This window comes from Symsagittifera roscoffensis, chromosome 8 (genome assembly GCF_963678635.1).
Source record: "Symsagittifera roscoffensis chromosome 8, txSymRosc1.1, whole genome shotgun sequence".
Lineage (NCBI taxonomy): Eukaryota > Metazoa > Xenacoelomorpha > Acoela > Convolutidae > Symsagittifera > Symsagittifera roscoffensis.
In genome coordinates this window covers 4137594-4164397 of record NC_087069.1, presented here as the reverse complement: position 1 = coordinate 4164397, position 26804 = coordinate 4137594, and the positions used below count along the sequence as shown (strand labels likewise).

The 26804-nt window shown below is 44.7% G+C and overlaps 1 protein-coding gene across 2 annotated transcripts in view; it reads left to right on the top strand.

The window, feature by feature from the left end:
- LOC134853403 (vacuolar protein sorting-associated protein 4B-like) overlaps positions 1-26804 on the top strand; it is a 117126-nt gene that overhangs the window by 79780 nt on the left and 10542 nt on the right. Inside the window, exons 2-5 of one of the 2 annotated variants that reach the window (XM_063869397.1) lie at positions 20539-20625; positions 20693-20727; positions 22901-23034; positions 23323-23495. In XM_063869397.1, the coding sequence (XP_063725467.1) occupies positions 20541-20625; positions 20693-20727; positions 22901-23034; positions 23323-23495 (427 nt within the window). In that variant the 5' untranslated portion in view covers positions 20539-20540. Of the gene's footprint in view, positions 1-20536; positions 20626-20692; positions 20728-22900; positions 23035-23322; positions 23496-26804 lie in introns of both variants that reach the window. The other variant, XM_063869398.1, reaches the window with a different exon arrangement.

Genomic DNA, 26804 nt, shown 5'->3' with positions numbered 1-26804 from the left:
AACAGGAGTAGGGATACGATCCACCACGAACCTGACAAAGCAAAGGGCATCCTTACGCTGAGCCCATGCTATCGCAGAATCGTCTTTTGAAATCAACGCTCGCAGAGCTCCCATCAAATGCAGCTCCTGTTCCCGTGATTTCGAATCATTACTGGCCTCATATTCCGCCTTCTTGATGCCCATCAAGCACCAAACCAACCGTACTTGCAGGTCAGTTCTCGTGCACGGATGATCCAGGTACGCTGCCACCGTCGCAGGTGCATGCATCGTCTCGTCGAAGTATCTTTGGAGGGCTGCCCTCCAAGAGATTTCCAGCAGTTTTTCCAACCCGATTTCGTTCGCTTCCGAGGGCATTACCGTGCCATATTCTTTCCGATTTAGGTTAGAATTCTCCGTAAGCCCTTTCAGATATTCCTGCATGGCTCGCTTCTCGCTCCAAGCCATCAGGTGCCCTCTCGCGGAGTTCCTCGTCTTCAACATTTCCACATAACCCCCTGCTGGATCTCCCATGTGGACCGATTCCGGCACAGTGACTCGACTGTACTCGACCACGTCGAGTTGTCCCTCCAGTTTCAACTTGGCCATGTTGGTTCGCGAGGGCCTGTAATCTTCAAGTCCTCCAGATCCACACTGACTGATGATCTCCATCTCTAGCTTAGTGTCTGCCAGGGTTCGTGCTGTCTTCTTTGATTTCATGGCTGTCGTGGTCAGACCTGCCAAGAGCATAGGGGGTATCAGGTTTTCTTTTTCTACCCGGTCAGCGTCGCACCATCTCCTTGCCCGCTCTCGCCTGAACGACCTGCGCTCGTCAGAGAGGCCACCACTGCGCTGGCTTTTGACTTCACCACTCTCTGGTTCACGGCTCGACTTCCTGTCTTCCCTTTCAGCCGCTTCAGCCCCTTTCTGGCTCGTCTAACGGGTAATTTCTTTGTGACCTGCTGATCATCGACACTGTCCTCTGTAACTGACTCGGCCAGAACATCAGACTCCATGGAGTTTATTATTTTCTCCAGGACCTCACGCATGATGGGTTGGTTCAATCCCACCTTCATTATGGACTGCGTCCCATACCGTCGTATCACGTCCCATGACCTTTCCATGAAGTTCACTCGGCTCCAGGTTGCCCCTGTCTTGCCTTCAAGTTCACTTTGATATCTCTCCCATTCCTCTTCCGGCAGCGTACTCAGGAAGGATACCCTCATTGACTCTTCGATTTTTCTCCTCCTCGGTGACTCATGGAGCAATCTTTGCGGATCCCTGCTTCGGCACTCTCTCGCCGACGCCTCCTTTGTAGGGGACATGAAAGATGATGGCGTCATCAGCAACAGACTCCCATCGACTTCCCCCTCGTCGTCTTCACTGAACCGGTATTCTAGCAAGTCTCTCTCCAACGCTCCTAGATCCGTCTCACCCAGTTTTTCCATCTTTCCCTCGATTTCGTTATCGTCCCGATCCATCAATTCATCGTCATTTGCATCAGGTTTCGGCTTGGGTCCTGACGGGCCTTGTCGTGTTTCTATGCCCGAGTCCGGCCGAGCCGGTACGATCATGTCTCCTGCGTGATAAAACAATTCATCGTTCACCAGGAATTCTACGGACTCCTCGCCATGTGGTGCCAGGTCCTCTATCGTTTTGTATGAGCCTCCTCTGCTCTCCTTTGCCACTTCCAGCATCACTACTTTCACTCCTCCTGGCCACTTCAGTCTTGATAAGTCATCTGTGGGAGTATACACCTCGTTCCACATTTCAGCCGAGACCTCTGGTCTCCTGGAAGGTAGTGCCTTAATCTTTTTCCTACTCCAAGCATCAGGAAATGAGAAGTCGAACGTGTGCGCGGCTGCAACATTCCAGCTGATGAAGCGCGGCTCTATCCCTTCACTCCACTTCAGCATTCTCTTCTCTGCCTCACGAGCTGCTCCGATGCGAGGGGCAATGACGGGAGATGTGACTCCCAACAACATCCTCCTTATCGGTGGGTAACGAGGGCATTTGTCTGGCAGCGGCCTGGACCCGGAAAGCCGCCCTTGCTGGTTCTCTTTCGCGTGTGCATAGGCTTCTGGCAAGAGTGGGACTCTCATTGCCGCTCCTGAATCTTTCACTACTGGTCTCAGATTCCAAAGCTTCGGGTTAAACTGGATGTGGGAAAGGTCTTCACGGCCCATTCGGCACATGAAGTGGTTGTTGAAATCCATCAACATCCAACCTGGCTCCGCTATTCTTCCGAACAGCCTATCGTCGCTGGCCAGCCCTCTCAGTTCCCTCTGCTCTACCCAATTCAGCACGGAACAATCCACGACTGAGACCAGGTTGACATACAACACAGAATTCCTGTATGCCTTGACTTGCACGTCCGGGAACGCGAAAGACATCACCGGTCCATACACCACCGTGACGAATTCCCGCAGTCCGTGAATCAGAGCCAACGGATCGATCCGCATCATGACAGCCAAATCTGTCAGCAAGGGCATGCCATAATACTGCTTACATTCACCCGCATCCGTCGCTACCTTATCTTCCCGTGACACTTCTGTTCTGTTGCAAGAGATATTGGATCAGGAGAGTCCTCCAGTCTTTCATTTCCCTGAGCGAGGCGGTTTCCAACTGCGCGTTGAACTCACGACTTGTTCCCTGGAGCTGTTCAGGGTACGCAACAGCACAAGCAAATCACCCAGTGGACCGTAGGTCATGGCAATCAGAGTCAGGAGTCCATCCAATCTCAAATCTGCCAACGCTTGGGTGAAGATGTTCGCCGGTCCCTTCACGAAATTCTCATGACCAAATTTCCCGTACAGGGCTAATATCAGGCCAATCGACAGCTTCCTGATATCCTTGACAAAGCTCGCGATCAGGCTCCGAGATGCCCTCGGGTAGCACTTCAACAGGAAGGATGGCGTCCATCCCACTCCCATTCCACCCAAGATGGCATCCGATCGTTCATATTGTGCCCTCGTGGCCAGTACGTCAGCTTGGAACTTGCCCAACGACATCGTGTTTACATTCTGCATTAATTTCAGCATCATACCCCCGGCCAACTCCCGGGCATCAAACAAGTTCTTCAGATACACGTGTAACTCTTTAATCACTGCCGGCGCATGCTCGAACGCGTCTTCTCCCAAGGTGCACAGTCTTGGTGACAAATACAACCATGAGTTGTTGTGCGGCTTCGTGCGCAAAGCCATTGCCATGAGATCTTCTTCCGCTGATGTCATGTTTTTTTCTGACTGTCCTTCCCTGCTCATTCTCTGCGTGATCCATCTGTCTGAACCAGAGATCATCAGCCACCTGTTGTACTAACAGATGATCGTCATCTACCCATGGTCTCAACTTCAGCAATCTGGCGAAGTTGGACAGCTCCAACCCCAGAACCTCATCTAGCACCAACCGAGTTGTGCTACAATCTTTGAGTCCCTGTATGGCATTGGAAATGTCAGCCCAAACGGCAGGAAGCTCAGATCGGGATGGGTAGTAATTGTTGGGGTCTACCACTCTGTTCGGGGCAGGAATTATCACATTGAACCGTCCCTCTGCTATCGTTGTGACCATCCTGTACACAAACTGAAGGTGTTCTGGCAATGCAGCGTACCCTGGTGACAACACAAAGACCACCTTCACTATATTTTGGGCGAAACGTTGTTTTGCTGCTGTTTCTACCTCAGCCATCGCCGAGAGCAATGTCATTATCGCCTCCCCTATGACCTCGTTGGTCGGGATCGACCCATCCGTCAGACGTGTCAACAAGCCCCTGCTTTGCAGTTGATCATTTGAGCCTGCAACCACTATCACCTGCGGCTCCATGCTGACCACCCTTCGTACACTTATCATCATGCCTATTGCCTGTCCCCAGTCCAATTTAGGCGCCGTCAAGAAAATAACGTCGGGCCAAAAGAGAGTACGGGGCGTATAGAGATAATCTGAACTGGCCACAATCAGATACTTGGCAGCTTTCATGTCCAAGGGATCATAAGCGGCAAACAGGCCGTCACCGACTGGGGCCTTCAGTTTCCCATATCTTCTGTCATCTCCATCCACCGTGGTCGTTCGGGGGTAGTCCCTTGAATATTCGCCAGGCGTCTGACCGGGTGGTTTAGCAAACTGCCTGTACATCTTGTGATACTTGTTATTAGGCTTGTTATCTGCCTGAAACTTGCCCTTACGAGCAGGTGGCGTCAGTTCCCGGGCTCTCTGGCGGACGTCCGTAAGAGACCGGGTATTCAAAGGTCCAAAGGTATTGTCCTGAGGCAATCCATTCAAGTCTGCGTGCCGGAGCGTAGTCGTGGAGCTGAACTGCTCCTGCTCTACTAGCAGCCAATCCACGCCCGGTATCCGATATAGTCGCGACACTGTGGGACTTTCTCCGCCGATCATTCTCATTGCGTCCTCCCGACACGTCAAGGTATTCATGTTCAACGTCGTTGACATGACCGTCTTGTACTGTCCCCAATGACTAGGGTCTGATCGGTTCCAAAGCAGCGCGCTGCCTGGTTCAACTCCCTCCGCTGGCACGGCGCTCGTAGACGGTCCGGCTGCTGAAGCAGGGTTTGCCGTGGCAGGCGGGTCGTTCCTCCTAGACATGAACTGGGAGTTGTTCCTGTTCTGATTAACTGATCTCCCGATTCGGCTTTCAAGCGGTTGTGTTCTGGGAGGAGGAGCAGTCCCTAGCCTCTCTCTTACGTTTGAGCTCGGAGCGACGGGTGCGGCTGCAGCCGTCTCCATTGCCAAGGGCCCTAGGCGGTTGACGAGGGATTCGGGCACGCTTGCCCTTATTCTATTTCCTCCGGTCGAGCTGGTCCGAGCCAGAGAACTGGTTGCCCTCGACTCCTGCTCCACTTCCCTCAACTACGTCTGAAATACATCAGTGACCCAGTGTCTCCCTCGTTGGGTGTTGAAATGTATTCCATCTCTGGTAAGCACGATGTGATCAATCATGCGCAGCATGTTTTCGAGATCCAGAAGTCGCAGCTCGCCAGGGTTGTTTCTCACCAGACTGCGGATCATTTCGTTCCACCGTGTCACAGTGCCATTCATGAAATCTGCCACTGTGGTGCCCACCAGCGGGTTTTGTGGTATCGTGCACAGCACCACAAGCCTGGGCCTGTACTTCTCCTTTAGTTCATTCAGGAGGCATACCAATAGAGGCTCCCACTTGCTCTCCGGAGTCACTGGGGCTTTCGAGATGTCGTTGGTTCCCAGCATTATTACCAGCGTATCCAGATGATCTTCGCTCTGGATTTCCATCATCTTGATGACCTGAGCCACTGAGGCTCCTCCAAAGGACAGAGTGGTAGTCTGACCATAGACGAAGATCTCATTCAGATCCCTCACCAAACTGTCTCCTATGATCAAGTGGCGACTCCCTGGGGGAATTACCTGGTCGCTCGTAGCGGGGGTCCAGCTCATGTCATTCAGGCAGGCTTGAGGATGCTCCGCGGCCACTTGCGTGAACTGGTGACGTGCCATCAGATTCTTCCTAATGTCTACGAACCGGGACTTTTGAAAGGTTCCGCCATGCGCAGTCCCCGAGGACGGTACCGTGCGGGTTGCTCGCTCCGAGCTATTGGATGAATGATCACGACGTTGGGAAGGAACGATCCTACCCAATGTCCGCCCAGTGGTTCTGTTGATCTCATCCATTGTTGCTCTGGTCACTTGGTTGAATGATTCTTGGAACTGAGGAGCGAGATAGGTGTCAGAAGAGTCTGGTATCGTGTAAGTCTGACTGGAAGCAGACTTTTGTGTCTGCTGAGGAGCCTCGGGCCCTCTCGATGCACACAGCTCCTGTACTCTTGTCTTGGGGCGTGTGTCGCTGGATCCCTCCGAGGATTTCATTGTCGCCAGAACTTCCTGAGACACTTGGCTCACCTTTGCCATATACAGCTCCTTCAGGTGCTTTATTTCTTCCTCCTTGTAGGCCACCTGCAGATCTTCGTATTTCTTTTTCCATTCGTCTCTTTCTCGAGCTATCGCCCTATACTCCTGGAGTTTGGCACACAGCTCGCTCTGATCTCTCTCTTTCTTCTCCAACGTCTCAATCGTCTCCGACGTCTGGATTTCTATTTCGCTCACCCTCACTCTCTTCGGAGGAGGAGCAGCTGTTGGAGAGTCGACCGAATGTGACGGGCCTGGCCAATCACGTTGTCTTTTCGCTATGATGAGTGGCTGCGCAGGTTGGACCGGCAAGGGCATCTCACCTAGCCGGTGGTCACTCTGTTCACCTAGTCCTGGCTCACGAGCCAGTTCGTGGCCAGACATTTATCCACGCCGCCATCTCATCAGTCGGTTTCGACCTCTCTCGGCGGTCCCGGACTCACCGAAGGCCAACATCAACACGATTTCTGTAGGGCGATTCCCTCGACCCTCTCGTCCTAATGCCTTGAGGAGCGGGATCACAAACATCGCCAGCCCCGGGTCTTCTCGTGTAAAGTCACAATCGATCAGCCGCTGATAGATCTCGTCTAGAGTCGCTCCTAGACTTGCTGAGAGAAATTCCATTAGTTCGTTCGTGTCACCCATTTCTTATCGTGTTGATTCTTGTTGTCGTGTAGTTTCTTCCTGGTTCGTTTGATTCAAGGAATTCAATAAACAATTCCTGATCAATCAAGATCTAAAAAACAAGTCGCGACTTAAAACCATCATTTTTGGATAAAACATCATTCAACTCTTTAAAACTCTTCATTGAAATTCTCTTCTCAATTCTGATTTAAAAATATAGCACCAAGGTGGATCGTCCACCTGTATCTGTGTCAGGATAGCACAAATGAGCGCTGTCACCTTGATGACCTGGAGTATTCTAGGTCTTTTATGACACAAAACATAAAACATATCATAACAATAACATAACACATAAACATCACACATCTATATTATGACATAAAAACATAATCCCTAATATTGTACCTAAAACCTAATCCCAATCTAAACTTGACACTAACTCTTATCAAGTGAACTTAATAAAAACCACTTATCGCCAAACGTAATTCCTAGCATATGCTCAGATAGTATTTCTTATGTAATTAAACCTCTATGTCAGTTTCTGAAAATATCCTATGTACAAGTGCGTACAACTCTCTCGGATGTAGCTTTCCCCTATTAGGATCATATACTGGTAACGAGAGAGAGGTCAATCCTCTTTCAACCAAAAAATCCCTGAGTCAAGTCAAGGCCAATACCAAGCTTTCTGGATCTACCTGTTGCCTATCAGTGGCCTTGGTAACCAGGAAACACAAATATTTCCCTGGTATCTGTGATGCAACAGGGGGCAGCGCTATCAGCCCTCCTACACCAGGCCTCTGTTTCCATAAAAATTCGATGTTCTTATACTCTCTTTTGAAATCAGCCGCTAGTGCTGTTTTGAAGCTTACGTCCGCGGTTATCGCTATAGCGCACATGCGTTCCGTGAGTATGAAATCGCTGTCCGTTATGACGATATTGTTTGAATAATGGTTCGGTAGGTCGAAATACGATTAAAAAATTCGTCCAAAAGGTGGTTTTTTAGCATTCTCGCCCTCTGTCTCTAGTTCTCCGGTTTCTCTTGCCGATTTCAATTTTTTTATTATCAGATTTTCGGTGTGGGTGAGTCCTACCCCCACTCTCGGACAAAAATATCCATCGACGTCCACGTCGATCGCCAAAAATCTAGGAGATCGAGGTTGGATTGTGGAACACATAGAGGACCATCTGGGGCGACCCAGTTGAACTCGGTATTGTCATGACTGGCGTATTTGATGCCGTCTTTATCGACGTCCTGAATCGTCAGAATCGTCTCTTTTGGATCTGTCGGCAGATCATGGAGCCATTCGAGCACCCGCAAGTTCGTTAGTTCTTACTCATGAGTCTGTTCCGCTTCTGGTTCGAACTCCACTTCCGGTTCTGATCGATCGTCGATCCAATCCTGATCCATGTCATTCACCAAATTGATTTCTTCTAGCACCGCCACTTCGTCCAGTCCTACCAGCGAGTCCATCATATCACTTACAACTATCCTGTCTACGACGAAATCCTCGCCGTACGGATTGTATTTCTTTTTGTTTTTTCCTCTCTTGCTCTGGCGTGTTTCCATGGTGAGAGGAAAATCAGGCTGTATTCCTTTGTCAATTTCGATTTGTTCCGGGCAATCCCAGTCTTCCTCGGCATAAGGTAAAATTTCATTGTCCTCCTCTACTCGCTCGGTCAACTCCAGATCCAGTGGTAGGTCGCAGTCGTCCACCACCTCATTACGATCGTTTTTGTCGCGAGTACCCCTTTGATTCACCTCACAAGCAGGATCCACTATCAAATAGTCTCCCTCTTGCATGTCCGCTGGGATGCACCAGTCCTCTGACGAGGCATTGTGTGGTTTGATATTTTCGTAATGAGCTGCTCTTCCAGTGCTCAATCGATAAAAGCGACCTCCTTGGTGCACCTCTGTTATCTGAAATGGACCACGCCATTTCTTTAATAATTTCTTGGTTCCTTTTGGTGGAACCACTTCCTGGAACACCCAGACGTAGTCGCCAACTGAGTAGGCTTTTGCATCGGCTGTCCTTTTATCAAACCTCCTTTTTTGTCTAATTTGCGCCTGTTGCGTGTTCCTCCTGCATAAGTCATTGAGGTCCTGCTGTCTTCTAATAACATCCCGCACGTAAGTTTGCGGTGCTGTTCTCTTCCCCTCATATTCAGGGTAGAAAAACGTCAACGGAAGCGCTTTTTCGTGACCCGTTAGCATCATGTGCGGACTTATTCCCGTGGTGGAATGCTCCGTGCTGTTGTAAGCACCCATCACTTGCGGCAAGTGCTTGTCCCAGTCATCCATGTAGCGTGAGCAATAGACTCTCAGCATGGATACCAATGTGCGATTTTGCCTCTCGACTAGGCCATTCGTTTGCGGGTGATAAGTGGTCGAGTGGGCCTGCGCTACCTGCGACCTTCTCATTAACTCCTTCGTGAGATCACCCACGAATGCTTTGCCATTTTCCGATTGGAATGTGATAGGGCAGCCATACTCGCTATCCACACATTTATCAAATGATCGCATGTTTCTTCCGCCGATGCTGTCATGCAGGGTGCTGCCTCCGCATACTTCGTAAAATGGTCGATCATTACCAGCACCTGGTTATAGCCCGTTGCTGTCATGCAGATTTTCTGATGATCAATTTGCACCACTTCCTTGAATCCCGACGACTCTATTGACTGTAGGGGGAACCTTAGTTTCCTGGGATCCTTCGCCTGCTGACATGACAGGCATGCGGCGATCCACTTCTCACAAGCCTTCTTCAATCCCGGCCATTCGAATCGTTTCTGTATCCTGTTGTACACTTTGTCCACGCCTTGATGGCCCATCTGATCATGTGATCGAAAGAGCAATTCGGTCTGGTACAAATGTGGTAACACTATTGAATTGTACTTATAAAGGACCTTGTCCTACTCTTTACATTTACAGGCTACGATTCCGTCCTTGTTCAGGTACAACAAGTCTTTTATCTTCAGGTAGAATTGCTTCAAGATCTTGTAGCTGTTTTCTTCCAAGTCTCCCTTGTCAGGTGCTCTATTCTCCATCCATCTCTTCAGACTGCTCGTCATTCTATCATTTCGTTGAGCCCTTTGGAGATCCGACAGCCTGTACCTGGCTTTCAAATACGTCTTTACCACGTTCATTTGCCCACTCATTATTTCCGGAGCATGAGCATCGTCCATCAACTTGACACACCATATCTTTTTCAAAGGCGTTGCTTCCTGCTTAGATGGTTCCAGATTGGTACGGACGACCGTACCATGTGGCAGCAATCTGGTTGGGCGTTTCGAAACTGCTATCAGCTCGAGCTCGTCTGCGGCATTATCTACCACAGTGCCCTCTTCATCTGAGGTGTATCTGTCCCTGTCTGGAACCTGATGCGTTTCTCGGTCCAGCCCGCGCTGCTTCCAAACTACCAACAAGGAGTGGATTGCGATCACTGACATATCGGAATTGGAAGTTGTTTCAGATGTGTTGTCCCAGGACTGGGGCCTCGAGTCAACACTTGAGCCGACTGATTCCCCAACATCATATTCCATGTTGTCTGTGATGTTTCTCGACTCCCCGGACAAAACTCTGTCCATTGGTTGCTTTGAATCCGACTCCCCGGACAAAATTCTGCCCCTTGGTGATCTCGTCAACATCTCCCCGGACGAGTCGTCCTGCACGGGCTCAAAAGTGTCTGACTCCTCAGACACGTCGTCCCTGACGTGCTCGAAGGTATCAGACTCCCCGGACATTGTCTCGTCCCCGGACGAACAATTTGGGCTCGGCTCGTATTCTTCTCTTGCATCCGTGAAATGCACTCTCCTCGCGAAGCTGCATTTCGACTTGATCCTGACTTTCTCTGTGGCTTGGGACTGATTCAGTGTCCCATATTCAGTGAACGAAGTTCTCAACAAGACCTCCTTCGGCATCGAGCTCACCAGCTGGTTGACTATTGACCTGCAATCACGTTCAACACCTCGGCTGCGAGTGGACACTGGCCTCCTCTGTTCTCTCATTGACAGTCAACCGCTGCATGGTCTCCATCCACTCACGATCATGCCTATCCACTTCCCTGTCCAACAAGTCACGGAGCTTTCCCATGACGTCCGCCGCCACGTTCACCGTCCTGTTCAATAGAGCCATGCTGTTTATACCCAGCCTGGTAAGTTCTTGCTGTACCAAATTGGATCGTACTAGCAGATCCAACGGAACGGGCTCGCCTCTGGCTAAAACCTTTATCTCCGCGGCCGTCTCCACTGGAAGGTCAGGGTGTCCGGGTATATGATGCCCTGACTTATCTAACCACCTAGTAAGTGGCAGTTTGTCGTAGGTTTCCTTGTCCAGAAATGAAAACCCGTCTTTGATCTCCGATTGATTAGCCTGCTTCTCCTCGAGGCGCTCATAGAATTCTGTCTTTTTACTGAAGCTGTCTGCGTTCTGGTGCTTGTCACGGGTACGGTGCTCTATGATCATGTGGTATCCATCCAGGCGCACGATCCAACTACCAATATAACTTTGATCCATCGAATAGGTTTTCAGCCAGGCAAGGGCACGATTATCCACACGCAACTTGAAGGGAGCCTTCCCCAAGTAGGCCCTGTATTTTTCCACACGAAAGTGATCACCGCGAACATCTCCGCTTTTGGTGCGCCGTACTTCATCTCAGTATCACTCAGTACTTTACTCCCGTAGGCTATCGGACGAAGAACCGTTCTCCCGTTCCACTCCTGCTCCTGGTGAAGTATGCCTGATACCGCAACCACTGATGCATCCGTGTCCAGCACGAACATCCCCTTCTCTGTTGGCATGCCGAGGACCGGTGCCTCGCAAAGTTCACGTTTGATGTTCTCAAATGAAACTTGTGCCTCATCAGTCCAAGTGAACTTTTTGCCCTTGTTTCTCATCAACCGCTGCATGGGGTATATTTTGTCAGCATACCCCTTGATGAACTCTCGATAATAATTAGCGAATCCCAAAAAACTCATCAGCTGTGTATCTGTTTTAGGTGCCTTCCAGGTCAGCACCGCTTCAACCGCTTCAGGATCTGGTCTCACTCCATGTTTATCCACCAGGCGGCCCAGATATTTTATGGAATCTCTGAGGATTTCACACTTAGAGGATTTACATTTCAGACCCGCCTGCTTCATGCAAAAAAAACACCTCCTCCAACCTCTCTATATGGTCTTCTAAGGATGGTGTTGCAATCACGACATCATCGACAGAACACATGATGAGATTCCCGTATTTCTTAGTGACGCTCGTGAGTGCCTGGGCCATCAGTCGCTGGAATGTGGCCGTCGCGTTGCACAATCCGAATGGCATCCCCTTCCACTGGAACAATCCCAGCTCGCACGCGAAGCCTGTTTTTTCTCGATCTTGCTTTCGGAGTGGCACCTGCCAGAACGCAGAGCCCAAATCCAACGTCGTGAAGAACTTCGCGTCTCCCAGCTTGGATAGGCTCTCATCGATGCGGGGAATCGGGTATGCGTCCTTTATAGTCACTGCGTTCAGATAACGGAAATCACAACAAAATCTGAGTTGTCCCCCTTTCTTTTTCGCCATGACCACGCCACAAGCCAACGGGGACTTCGACGGCTCGCTCATGTCATACTCCATTAGCATCTCGATTTCCTTCCTACACGCTTCTGACTTGTGAGGGGTCATCCTTCTCGCCCCTTCCCTATGAGGTACCCAGCCCTCTTCTATCTCAATCTCGTGTTCTACAAAATTACAGCAACCTATGTCGGCCTTATGCTTCGAAAAAACGTCTGCGTTCCGACTTAGCACCGCTCTGAGCGAATCTAGTTCCATGTCTGAAGTTTTGCCCTTCAAATGTTCTATCTCAGGTAGGACCGGTTTATTCGCTGCTAACTCTGTCTCTGTCGGCCTCTCAGGAAAGTTGGAACAACTAGACAGCCCATCATCTGTTTCCGACTTCATTGAAAACAGTTTCCTAGAAGATTTCAATTCATTTACTCTCTTCATTATACATTCTTGGTTCGCATGCAATGGACACTTAGTTACATCAAACTTTTTCAACACACTCTGAAAGTCTGTGTTCAGAGGCAAAGCATAGCCAAGTTTCTTTCCCCTCTGTATTGTCACTATTGTTGCTTCTGTGTTCAACAACACACTCACACACAGTCCGCTCTGAGTGAGTGAGAAGCTTCTTTCTAAAATAGCTGAGCTTTTACTGTTTGGATTTGGTACCAGACACACCTGTCTGTCATTGCTGAGCTCATTCCACATCCTAAACGTCGCTACTACGGCTTGGATTGGTTTTAATCTAACTTTTCGATCCAGAAAAATCGGCACCTTGGCCTGGTTAATTAAGATCTTTTTAAGGGGTTTCTTTTCATACTTTCTCTCAGGATCCTTGATCCTAATCAACCCGTCATTGAGATCGATTGTGACATCAAAGTTGCGTACGAAGTCCCTTCCTAAGATGAACTGATCGGATTCGTCCAAATTCTCCACTACTAGGAAGCTCATCCAAAGATGTCTTCCTCCGAGCTGCAGTGAAATGATCGGGGTTCGTCAAGTCACATAGATCGCTCCCTGATTGGCAGCTGCCAACCTGATGTTTGTCGGTATGAGATCCGACCTCTCGAAACCCATGTCGGTCCAAGTTTTGACTGGCATGACACTAACCACTGCTCCCGTGTCTAGCAGTCCCTTTTCTGAAAGTTGTCTGCCTTGCACGTCCAGCACGTGTGCGACCAGATCGGCCTCGCAACCTATGTGCACCGCATCTTGTTCGAGCATGTCGTTGTGTCCGATTCGTCTAACCTTCAGCTCCTCTTGACCAATGTATATCCGGCCAATCTGATCGTTCGCATCAGTTATGTGAGCTTTTGTGTAGATATTGATGCCATCCACATTCATTAGAATCGGGTATGGGCCATGGACATCGATGTAATGTCCATCCACTTTCATCAGCCTCGGACCTCCTGTTGTGAGCAGCGCTCGCACTGCCCTGGAGTCCAGTTTGGGATCTTTCTCCTTCAGGTAGTCGGCATAGATGTCCAGGTGGACTAGTGTAATCTCGGATGGTTCACTCAAGTTCTTGACCACCTGGTGCCCTGCGACTGAGATAATGGACATTATTTTTGTCCCCTGCTTCGTCATGCCGAAAGTTCTCCCAGATATAACGTTCAGTTTCAGTCCCTGTTTCCTGGGTTCCTCTTTGTCTTCTATTTTCGTCGTTTTACCCAGAATATTAAAACTTTCCCAAAGATCTGTGCTCTCCAGCTCCGACCTTACCCACTGCTCCATTTCTTTCGTGGCTAGCTCCTGTTTGACATTCTGCAACGCTGTCCTTGCCGCCAGACCGTAATCCACCCTGAGTGGGCTAGCCGACTCTGCCTCCAGGTTCGAGGCTACCACCTCGTCAGGCAGTGTCTTTACCTTCTTAGTCGTAAAGGTGCTCGGTGTCGTGTCCTTTCTCCGAGACTCGACCTCGTTCATCAGACGTGCTCGACTGGCCTTGACACCCGAAAGCGCCTCTTCGTGGCGGGGATGTTTCGCGTCCGCCACTGCATCCCAAAATTGAGTGTAATCCGATTTGAAGTGTCCCTCCAAATTACAGAAGAAACACCTCGGACCATATTTCATGATGAGCCCTCTGACGTACTCTTCGTGATCCTTGTCGGTCGCGTCGACGTCATCGAGAAAGTAGCCTTTTGCCTTCATGTTCTGTTTGTATGCAGAACACGCGGAAACGTGATGGTCCATCGAACCACAATTCGCACACGACCTCCTCTTATCCATGTCATCGCGTGGTTTGTACCACCTGGAGTTCGCACCAGTGTTTGTCCCGCTGTAGTTACCATAATTGCTGTAACGGTTTTGCGCCCTCGGTTTTATGAGTAAATACTCGCGTGACTTCATACGCAAATCATCGGGCGTGGGTACCTGGTCAAGTGACAGGGTGAAGTGTGTGGCCAACATCGTCTTCAATTCCTCACTCTTTACTCCGTCCATGAACACGAAGCAATCGCCAAGTTTCGCTCGGATATTCTCTCATCGGGATTGCTTCTCCTCCTAAGCAATTCAAGGTCGTCCAAAAATTTGTCTATGGATTCGTCATCTCTTTGACGCCTCTTTTCGAACTTCACCATAGCCTGGTGCCCTTGTACTCCTGAGCCGAAACGATTCAGCAGGATGTCGAATATCTTGCGAGCGATGTCTCTCTCATTGGCTCTTTTCGCCATTGCACAATTTAGTGCAGTACCCTCCAGGGTGCTCGTTAGTGCGCTGCACTCTTGTTTCTTGGAGAGACTCTCTTCCTCAAAGTGTAACTTCATCACCTCTATCCAAGTATCAATGCAGCCGTCGGATTCGTCTTCGTATGACTTCGGCTTTTTCAGTGTTCTTCTTGACCTCTCTCCTCTCTCGGTTGACTTCGAGAGTTTGGTGATGAGTCTTTCTAGAGATCTGTTCAGAGGCTCAAACATCGAAGCATACATCGTCGTGTCCTGTGACACTGTAGTCAGATCTGGCACTGAACTGACTTGTGGCACAGTTGGCAACCTTGTCTCCGGAGTAGCATCTGCCTCCGGCGGGACTGGATTCGTCCAGCCAGGCCTCGACGGGGCTGCCCTTGGCCGCTCCCTATTCCTAGGTTCGTAGTTCGTTCTCGAGCTTTGCTGGGCTCTGGCATAGCTGCCCGTACCATCTCCATCATTCGCATGGCGTGAGCGCTCCCTTGGGTTGGGACGCTCCTCCCAATTGCCCCCGTTCAAGATCGCGTCAAGCTTCCGCATCATTAAGTCAGATTTGGCATCTAACCATTTTTCCAGGCTAGTCATCGTGTGGGCGTAGGTACTATCATGATCGTTTAACAATCGCTCGATCTCCCTCGTCTTCCTAGCTTCTCTTTCGTGTGACTCCTTGTTTGCCTGTGCCAGGCTCTCCGCCAGGCACTGATCGGTGTTGCGAATCAACTGAGCCTGATCAACCCTCGCCTGCGACTTCACGTGCGTTAGTTCATCTCTCAGATTCTCTCGACCTTGGTGAGCTCTCTCATCAACTTGATCTATTCTCTTAGTCATGTCCCGTCTCAGTTCATCCAGACCATTCATTACGCCAGCGAACATGTCACTTATATCGCCAGTGGCCCCAAACGACGGGGTTAGTCCCAAAGAAGATGAGGTCAATTGCGGCTGCAGCCTGGTGCTTGATGACGCACCGCCTTTCTGCTCATCGACGTCATCAATCTGTCGAACGTTGATGACGCTCCCATCGTTATCCCATCTGACATGGGCCTGGTCGGCGAGGCGGACGACGCCTTCCTGCTCATGTCGTTCCTTGGGCACGGTGTGAAGTTCACATCCGGATGGGTTATCTCCGGGTAGTCATAACTGGAAGATAAACCTTCAGTTCATAGTGACGCCATGCGCTCATCGTACAAAGACTTCCAGCTCTTCTTGGCCTTCGAACCCAGTTGTTCTTCACTCGGGCTTATACTCGACATCATCGCGTTGTTTCTCTGCTTGGTCAGGGATGAGTGGGTATTAGCTGAATGTGAATTTTTTCTCCTCCACCTATGACTCTTGGTCTCCGATTTGGACATTCCCTTGAAAAACACTTCCTCTCGCGGCTCGACCTCGGAACGCTCCGAGGCCTCCTCCGTCCTCTCAACTTCTTCCCGCTCGAGGTCCTCGCTCGGATCAAAGTCGAGTCGAATAAGCGTCGAAATAAGAGTCGAATAAACCAAGCAGAGGTTTTTCTCGATCCTTAGTTTCATTTCGTTCACTGAAAGATCAGGTTGACCTTTAGTCGATTCGGTTTCGGCAAACACGTCGGAGGCGCTGCTAAACGAGGACTGCCCTTGCTCACCCTGGGAATCTCAGTAGTCGATCCTAACGAGTCCCTGCGCTGCATACTTTGTGACAAATAACAATATTCTTATTATTTAATGGCGATGCACACGTACCGCAACAAGTTCAAGTTAAATTACTTAACGCTGCCTCTTCGATTTCTCAATGACAATCTTAGCGATTCAGCTAAAGTTACACACAGGGCTTGCTCAGTATTGATATAATGCTAACTCAACCCTGTTGTATAGTATAACAGTATTACAAAATTTTCACAAGATATAATCAACACACAAAACACAATCGACAATCAGATAAGAATATCATACAGGTGACAGCGACCTTTCGTCAGTATCAATTTATCGCCACACAATTTATCAAGTCACTGCTTTGTTAAAATCAAACAATCTTTGGTAAAAAGCAGTGATGATTCAGAAACAGATCAACAAAACTTAGTCTTAAAGAAAAAGACTTCCCTCAATCGGAACGATCCGAAAGAACGAAGCCCAGGACACAGTCTTCTCAAGAGAGTGTGTATTTGCCTAAAACACCCATCGAGGTCTTCTTTTAGGTGTCCTGCGATTGCCCGAGCTGTCCTATTAAGTAGCTCAAGGCAACCTCTGATCGAAAACTTCTAAAGTCTATGAAAAAGCTCCCCCACACCCGGAACGCTCCAAGTGCACGAGAGCAGGGAACAACTTTTCTTCTCAAGTGAGTGTGTATTTGCCTAATACACTCACCGAGGTGTTCTTTTATTTGTTCCCGGATTGCCCGAACTTTCCTATTAAGTAGCTCAAGGCAACCACACAACCAAAATCACAATAAAAAAAATTTTTTTTTGTTCGGGTACTTCCGATACACCCGACCTAGAATCCAAAATTGATCACGAATTTCCGGGTCAAAATGGGCTCCTATGATCCTAATCAGCACGCCTAATATCCTATTATGATCTTAATTAAATGGATATTTTCCGTTTCCCAAATTGCCACAGGTTTCCTCAAGTTTCTAACAAGGAAGATTGTTAGAAGGTTTAATTCACTCCGGAGGGTTACTTCGGAGGGTTGTTAAGACACTTAGCCTACTCCGGAGGTTACTTCGGAGGGTGCCTTAGTCACCCAAGAGACTTCGGAGGGTCCCCCTTAACTCACTAAGTAGGGTCAACAAGAGGGTTAATATGCTCCGGAGGGTTACCTCGGAGGGTTCTTCCAAAATTTTCAAGTTTTTGAAAAGGGCCTTCAACTAGCTTAAGAAAGCGTCAAAACAAGCTAAATTCCTTATGGGGTGTGGTTTTTAACTCCTTTGGAGGGTCTCGTGGAAAATCTCCACTAAGGAGGGTTGCTAAAGGGCTTAAGTCACTCCGGAGGGTTACTCCGGAGGGTTCCGCGAAAATCAGGAAAAAGGGTTAATTTACCGCAATAAAGCCTCTGAATGCTGTGTAACTTGCTTAAAACCAGGTTGGTTGACACGGTCAACCTTCCCAGCAGGATAAAAAGGTGTTTTGATAAAACGTTTTGCCGCTCGGAGGGTTACCTGTAATTTGGACCCTCCGAACCAACAAAATCTAAAAAAAAATTTCTTTTCCGAGATTATCAACCCAAAAACGGTTGCGGTCCGGAAAAGTGGTCCAAAACGTCGACTTATGGTACCAAAATTATCCCAATCGGTTGGCTAGTCTTTGAGAAATTGCCAAAAACGTGTTTGTCCAAATGGGCTTTTTTCACCACCTATATAGGTTCTGAGTAACTTTTTCCGCAATTCCTGTCGAAAAGGCCTAAAAACAATTGAAACGAGCGTAGTAGCCCTATACGGCACTGGAATTATGCAAAAAACCGGACCAAAATTGGTTTGGAGACAAAAATTTGGCCAATAACTATCAAATTTGAACCCTCCGATTCCTTCCTTTTCCAATCCTTAAGTCGTTAGCTCTATCCACGGAGCTAATCGGAGGGTTACTCAAGAATTTTTCTGGCAGCCGAGCACGTTATGTTAGCACGCTCCTAATACAAAAGATTTTATTGCTCTAACTTTAAAAACTCAAAAACTCGATCCCAAAAACAGATTGACAAAATTCAGAGAATTATCGAAATTTTGATCGAAAGATTTTGTTTTTTTCCAACTTCTACTGAGTCTTTTCTCACGCGGTTTCTTTAGTTAGGGGGATCGAAATACGTAGCTACTCCCTATATAAAAGTTTTTTGCTGTTCGGAAAAGCTCGGATATCCAAAAATTTGGGGGTCTACAGTTTGGTCGAAAATCGATAACTTTCGACGAAATTTGGGTGTTTCTTGGGTCTAATTAGGAGATAAGTAATATATAATAAGGATAATAACCTATTAGTAGTCGTTAATGAATAGTACTATACCCTCTTTTGCACCAAAATACCCGAATTAAGACCCTTAACTCGGAAATTTGTAATCGATGGAGGGTACAATCGGACCGCGCCAATCGTGCCCCCCACCACTTAAGTTCTGATGAAATAGTACCCGAACGATACCAAAATTGTTTCAACGATACCCAACAGTCGTTGTGGATGTTGTCCCCGATGTCCTGGTTGAGTGTGGAACACGTCGGTCAGCTTGCCACTCTACCCTCCGGCCACCGGCAAAACCACCATTGACGTGCTTAAATACTCAAATCACACTCAAGGGAGGGTATCCAACCCTTCGCCAAAACACACAATCTTTCTATCAGAAACGATATAAATCAATCTGAAACAACAACAAATAGGAAGGTCAGATCACATCCCGTCCGGAAATAACATATAAACTGTCACTTTGTTTTTTTACTGTTTTTGGTCTTTTTTTTGGATTTTTTATTGTTTTTTGTACTTTTTTGTTTTCAAATAAACTTATCTTTGGCTTTTTCTTGGTTATGCACTATTTTTGTTTGGTTTTACGCTTTCTCTTTATTTGTTTTTGGTCCCGGGACTTTGGGACAAGCGGGCTCATGACTTCCCACCTGACCCTCCGGCCCCCGGAATTTTCGGTGTTAACTAAGTTAAAAAGCTAAATAGTACTAGACGGAGCGTACGCACCTTCCCCCTAGTACAATAACGGTCATTAAGGCCTCTAACTCGGGCATACGCCCGGAGCGGAGGGTTCGTCGCTGAAACGCTTGCTGATCATGATGGTCTTATGCCTTTGACAGGTCCACCCAGGAGCGCCATAAAAACTTCTATGTAACATTCGCCCAAATACTACACAGCGACGGAGCGTGAAAAAAGTACCTATGAACGACTGGCAGGCGTCAGTTACCTCAATCCTACTCGTTTTTCACCGTCTCGACCTTGCCAGTTGATTTTCTGCTCTGTACTCATACTCATACTCTAAAATATCAAGTTACACCGGTGTTAATTCAAAGTTCTATGGCATCAGAGTAGCTAAAAATTAGTTTTATATAGTCCCTTCACATACAACAGTCTCTGGGGGACCAAGCCTCCGCTCCCGTAATCTTCCCGAGATAACGCTGTTATCTCTCCCAATTTGTGGCACGTAGGGTTCCGCGGAATATTCCTTCCCCGCTGAAGCTTCCTTCTCCACTAATATCCACTGCTAAGGTTCTTATCGTGTGTTATTGCCACGATAAGAGACTCCGTTTTCTCCACGCTCCCGCACGACTGTTTCTCACTATTTTTGTTGTTGTTCTGCTTTTTCGTCCTTTTCAGTCAAAATGGCCGTCGAAATATTGGCCCGTCAATCGAAATTTTTTTTTGAAAATTCAAATTTTCGGAATATCTAGACCCTCATTCGCAGTAATTTTTCTTTACTAAGGCCTTTATTCGTTTTATTTCGTGTCGCCGGAAGGTTGCGCTGTGACAATCTGGCAGAATGGCACATCTCGTTCGACTAAGCGTCGGAAATTGCGAATAGCAATTTCCCGCTGCTAAATTTGACCACTTTCCCGCGCTTGTAATTCGGTCGTTCTGATCTTATTTTTCTGATATTTTCAGTTGTCTTGAGAAACCTGAGCTTGACATGTCCAATTCGAATTTTTGAAAAATTCCATTTGACCACAAAACCATCTTGTTCGTATTGCTCAAGGTCAAACTTCCAGATATGACCGACTGGCACAAAATCCTGATTTTGCGCTTAATTTTGTCCACAAGTGTAAGTTTTTATAAACCTAAAGATGCACTGTAAATGTGCGACAACGTTTGTTCAAATAACAATTTTAACGTATTCGATTCTTTAACATGACCGACTAGCACACAGATTATGATAACTGCCTATACTTTTTTGTATCAAGATATGAATGTATCCTGTTATGAGCGAAGTCTCAACATTCTGAAGGAGGCAGTTGTTCTACCAGTTCGTTTCCCAGAGCTATTTGCAGGTATTCAGTTCTCTTAATTCTACCTTGCTGCAAGCGAGCACTAGATATCCGAAATTTATGCATTTAGGACGAAACGCTTGGCGCGGCATCCTATTATTTGGGGTAGGTTTTATCTTTAAAATTATAATTTTAAACTTTTTTATTTCTACCTTATTGTTTTTTTTGTTCCAAACATTTGAGAAATGCGGAGGAACCTTGTATTCGGGTGTTTTCATTTTTTTTCTGTTTGTTTTCCACCTAAAATCAGGCGCCACAAATAACCATCGGCTTTAAATCCGGGCTTCACTATCTCGCCATGTTTAAGCTTTTTCAACTTATTATTTTTGCATGGTTAACGAAAGAATTTTTTCACATTTAAGCTATATGGTATATTGCTATGGTTAATATATATTTTTTGATTTTCTTGTTTGAGTTTAGCGTTTATTTCGCCAAGTTTGCAATAAGCAACCCAGTGTAAGATGCTGCCAGGGTTTAAACTGGTGTTGAGTTTTTGGCATCCATATGAATAATCACATCCTTTAAGGTTACGAAATACGGCAATTTTCGAGATTTTTCAAAAAATTTGAAAGAAAACTTAATTTTCAAAAATTTCTGAAAATTCGAAATTATCAGCCTTGTAGTTGAGGGTTGACCGGGTAAGTTCTGAGGTTTCGAATCCTGCGTCCAAATCTCACTTCTCAAATCCTTGTAGTTTTCGACATCAGACGTTTTTAATGATTTTTTCAAAAAACTTGATTTAAAAAATTCAGAAACTTTGAAGATTTCAATCCTGTAATTGGAAACAGTGAGGGTACTCTCAGGAGTTGCTAATCTTGCCTTTGAATATGCCTGCTCAAATCCTTTTAATTTACGAGATTTTACGTTTTCTAGGACTTTTTCAAGATGTTTCAAAGAACATAGATATAAAAAATTTCATTAAATTTGAAGTTCCTATATCTATAGTGAGGATTTTTCAGGGTACTCCCAGAGTTGCGAATATCGCCTCCAAATATGACTGCTCAAGTTAATGTAGTTTTCGAGGTATGACGTTTTTGTGATTTTTTCAGAAAGTTAAAGATAAAAAAAATTCCCAATTCTGTAGTGGGGGTTGTCAGAGTATTCTCAGGTTTTCAGGGGTTGCGAATCTTGCCTTCAAATTTGAGTGCTAAAATCCTGACAATTTTCCAGATATGACGTTTTTTGTGATTTTTCCAAAAGATTTTCCGAAAACTTAACTTAAAACTCAATTTGAAATTCCTAGCTGTACTTGGGGGCTGTCAGAGTAATCTCAGGAGTTAGGAATTTGGCCTCCATTTAAGAATGCCCAAATCTTTTTAGTTGACGTGATACGACGCTTTTTTTTCTGGAACTTTTCAGAAAACTCAAATTACGAAATAATTCACAAAATAGAAATTCCCAACCCTGTATTTGTGTGCTGCCAGAGTGGTGTTAACGATTGCGAATAATGTCTTCAATCTTCGTAGTTTCGAGATGTGGCTTTTTTGGTTATCAAAAAAAAATATCTTTTTTTAGAAAACTTAAGTTTGAAGTTTCTCAAAATTTGAATTTCCCAACGTCGTTGGGTACTGTAAGAGTACTCTCAGGAGTTGCAAAGCTTGCGTCCAAATGCGACTGCTCAATTACTCTAAGTTTCCGAGATGTGACGTTTCTTAGTTTTATTTAAAAATTTTCAACGAGGTTATATACAACTTCACAAAATTTTATGATTTTTCAAAATGTGTATTAAAAAAACTTCGCAAAATTTGTAATTACGAACCCTTTAATCGGGTGCTGTCAGAGTACATTCAAAAGATGCAGATCTTTTTTCCAATATATGCGGTTTTTATGAGTTGTTAAAAATTCGAAGCACCGGAGGCAAATCGAAAAAGAATCAAAAACTTTGTCTTCTTTCGGTTAATCTGCTTTTAATTATTTACTCTTATTCATCTTCTTTTACATCTCAGAAATCTCGATTTTTGACTTCAGAATATGTATTTTACAATATACTCGTCACATCTTCCGGAAGAAATCTGATCGTAGCCCAGACAAATCATCGCAACAAAGAAAAGGAATCGCGAAAAATGATCGTAAAACAACCACCCTCCACGAAATGTTTCAAACAACATATCCCCGCATTAATTTGATACCTGTTTGATGCTGGGCTATAATGGAAAAGAAACAAGTTTGTCGATATTGTTCAAATGTTTTAAGTTGCTTCCAATTTTTTTGATATATTTTTATTCCGCGTCCTGCAAAGATTTTTAATTTTAAAACGTTTTCTGGTTTCGTACTTCAGCCCTCAGGTGCTGGGAAAACGAAACTAGTGAATGATTCAATTGCTTTGACTCAAAATTCCGCAGCAGTGATTCGGGCACATGGAAATGATCTTGTTCCATCGAACTGTGTTAGAAATGGTTGTAACCCTGAAAGGTACAAGACTTCATCTGGTATGAAAAACTATACTAAAACATCTAAATACTCATTTATATTAAATTTTTTCTGGTGGGATGATTTGAAACTACGAAGAAGTTGAGGTGAGATTTTTGCTCGGAACCACAACAAACAATTAATTTGTCTAAAAATTTGAAATAATTAAATATAGTGCATTTTGGTCATCTCCTCTGAAATGATCTTAATTAAACTCAAATGGCTGCTCAAAAACTTCATAAAGTTTGAAAAGAATAGTATACCTGTGGCATTTGATTATCTATGTTCTAGTGCTGTCGTGGATATCTTTAACGAAGTCAAGAAAACTCTTCCGAAACCTGTGATTCTGTTCATTGACGATTTTGAGTGTCTTTTAAACGAAAGCGAAAAAATCTCGCCAGAGGCATGTAGAAGAATAACCACAGAGCTGCTGGTACAAATCGACGATTGTGACAAACAACCAGGTAATATCTAGTTTTTAACTTGAATGTTAGTGTGATTGTCGGATATTATTTTACCGTTTCATTCGAAATGGAGGATGACGTTGGATCTATTTTACGGTAGCTATCCATTGCAGCATTCATTTTCAAACTGAATATCGAAAGAAATTGTATTGAGCTTCCTTTTGAGCTTCAGATGCTATAAAAATCAACAACCCATTCTCAATTGCTAACTAAATCTCAATTCTTCCGAAGCCGGGTAAAGTCGGATTTCAGATCGGAACCAGTACAGCAAAACTTTAAATATAGTTTTGTTCAGAACCATGCTTGTCAATTTCATAGATAGACAGACCCCTAAGATATGGACCCCTAAACAGGTTCGTGGTATTAATATCAGTTTTTGATTTTAAAAAATTTTTGCAGTATTTTCTCTGTAGAAACAAAAGTGATTCTGGCCTGATAATTTTCCGGGCTCCAGCAATTCAGGGCCTACCCCTATAAAATTTGCGATACAATGCAACGCTTGTCTCATAATCGAAAAAAAGTTTTTTTTTCTAGTAAACCATTTTTTTTACAGTCAGGTGTAAGTTTCATTCATATTTCAATGACATAGAGATCGGTTTAAGATTATAATGGCTACGTTTGCCAGCGTAAATACCAACTCAATTCAGGAAGCAGTTCATTTCTGTTTTCAACAATTTTTCATTTACAAAAGGGAAGTTTCCAGAGGTTTCAAAAGGGGCAACGTTCACCGATTTGCAAAGAGGGGAGTTGAACAGATGAAAATAATTGTAGGCTGATTTCTTTGTTAAATTGCTGTAGTAAATTTTTTGAAAAAGTAATTCTTTGGCGTCTTTGCAACTTCTGAACCTATTCAATATTTGATCTGAAGAACTGTTTGGATTTGTCAAAAATATAATGACGATCAATGCCTTGGTCGAATGAACAGAAAAACTCCAGCTCGGAAAAAATGATATGACGTGTAGCATGTTCTTGGATCTTAAAAAGGAATTTGATCAACTAGATCATTTGAAAAAGGAATAAGAGGTTTATACAATAATTGGTTTTGGAGCTATTTATGAAATCGGAAATGTGTTTTTTTACTAATTGCGTCAATTCAGGAAGCAGTTCATTTCTGTTTTCAACAATTTTTCATTTACAAAAGGGAAGTTTCCAGAGGTTCTCAAAAGGGGCAACGTTCACCGATTTGCAAAGAGGGGAGTTGAACAGATGAAAATAATTGTAGGCTGATTTCTTTGTTAAATTGCTGTAGTAAATTTTTTGAAAAAGTAATTCTTTGGCGTCTTTGCAACTTCTGAACCTATTCAATATTTGATCTGAAGAACTGTTTGGATTTGTCAAAAATATAATGACGATCAATGCCTTGGTCGAATGAACAGAAAAACTCCAGCTCGAAAAAAATGATATGACGTGTAGCATGCTCATGGATCTGAAAAAGGAATTTGATCAACTAGATCATTTGAAAAAGGAATAAGAGGTTTATACAATAATTGGTTTTGGAGCTATTTATGAAATCGGAAATATGTTTTTTTTTACTAATTGCGTGTGCTCATATCGGTTGAATATATCACTTGTATTCCCTACCGGATCTGTAATTGGTCCACTACTGTTTCTGGTATCTATAAATGATATGCCCAATTGCGTGAAAGACTCAAAATTTACCTTTTTGCAGATAACACTGATTTCGCATGCAAGGTTAAGTCCCTCGAGGTTTTTACCAGAGATAATAGTATATGCACATAATGTAACACATAAACGATTTTACAGATATCTCGATGTTTTTGTTCATTTCTAAACTGTCTTTTTGTACCCAAGTTGAAAAAAATAAAGCTTTATTTGTACATTGTGGAGATATTGCGCAAATGAGAAAAAATGTGCCAGTTGAAGTGCTCATTGAATTCATTTTATGATTTCAAAAGCATCGTACAAAATGGTTTATTGGTATATAGAGGAACAAGTTTCACAAATGTCGAACCTATTTTTCTTGTGCAGAGGAAAATAATCAGGATGATATTTAACGAGAGAAACTACAACTAGTAGGAAACTCTTTAGTTATCACAAATTTAACAGTTCATGATTTATATGTATAAGCTCTTCTCAAATTTAGTTTGAAGTCTATTATTTTTTAGTATTAAAAAAGGTTGAATAGTTTTGGGCTTCGATTAAGGGATGTTATTTTACTCGAAAACACAGATTTTGTTTGATTTAGTTTTTGCGTCATGGTGTAAATATGAATAGGTTCTGCCGTGGGGTGTAGTTGCTACAACTGCTTTTTCGCAGAGGATCAAGCGTTGTCTTCGGACAACATAGTTTTATACTATTCAAGCCTGATTTCGGGAATACAGCGTTTACTTCCTTTTGCACCAATAGAACAGTCACATTTCGGTAATTTGAAAAATTGTCTAAAAAGGGGACGTTATGTTGCCCATGTTTCCAGCGAATTTTCAGGGCCACATTTTCCAATGGATCTCAACTATCTTTTGTGTTTCTGATGTTGAGTGAAGAAAATCATTTTTTTTTTGTTATTGTTTCCGGCTGAAAACGTTCAGATTGTTTTGATCGACTTGCTTGTTTGTTTTTGTTTTGATCTTAAAAGCTTGCTCATCACCACTCTTGCTCTTCTTTAAGGAGCGCAGCTACGTATCTGTGTTTCAATATAAAATCACGCTGGCAATTGTCTTTTTTATCATATTTTTCTTCTGAGACTTCGATAAAAATTTCGGGAATGTTCCTAGAAAGAAAAATTTTGTATTCTATCGGCATCCGTTTTTTTTAGTTGCCTAAATTATTCAGGCAACAGTTTTAGTTTCTAGACGATTATCGCATCCTTGTGAGTTTAACGAAAGTAGTGTGATTTTTACAGTAACATAATTTAATCCCAGTTTTAATTTGAATGAGTGAGCATTTAACTTTTTTCAACGTCAATGCAATATTGATATAAAATGGCTGGGACAGGTTATTTATTATTCGAAAAAAAACTTCGTTAAATGTCTTAGATTTTTGAGAAAATGACGCGATTAGAAGCACTTAAGGTATGAACGTAAATATACTTTGAAAATTTTCAAAAACTAGTTTAAAGTCACCTCTATTGGTTTTAATCTACTTTAACTTACCTTTTAATTAAAATATACGTAATAAAAATAATTAAAAAGTAAGAAAACTTTTATGCTAATTTAATATTCATCTGACCAGTTTTTAAGAGAAAAATTAATTTAATTCTACCTGACTTTTTTCAACGTAATCGGCTCAAGATAACTTTACAGTTATATTTTGTGTACCCTGTGTAATGATTGAAATTGAATTATCTAGCCG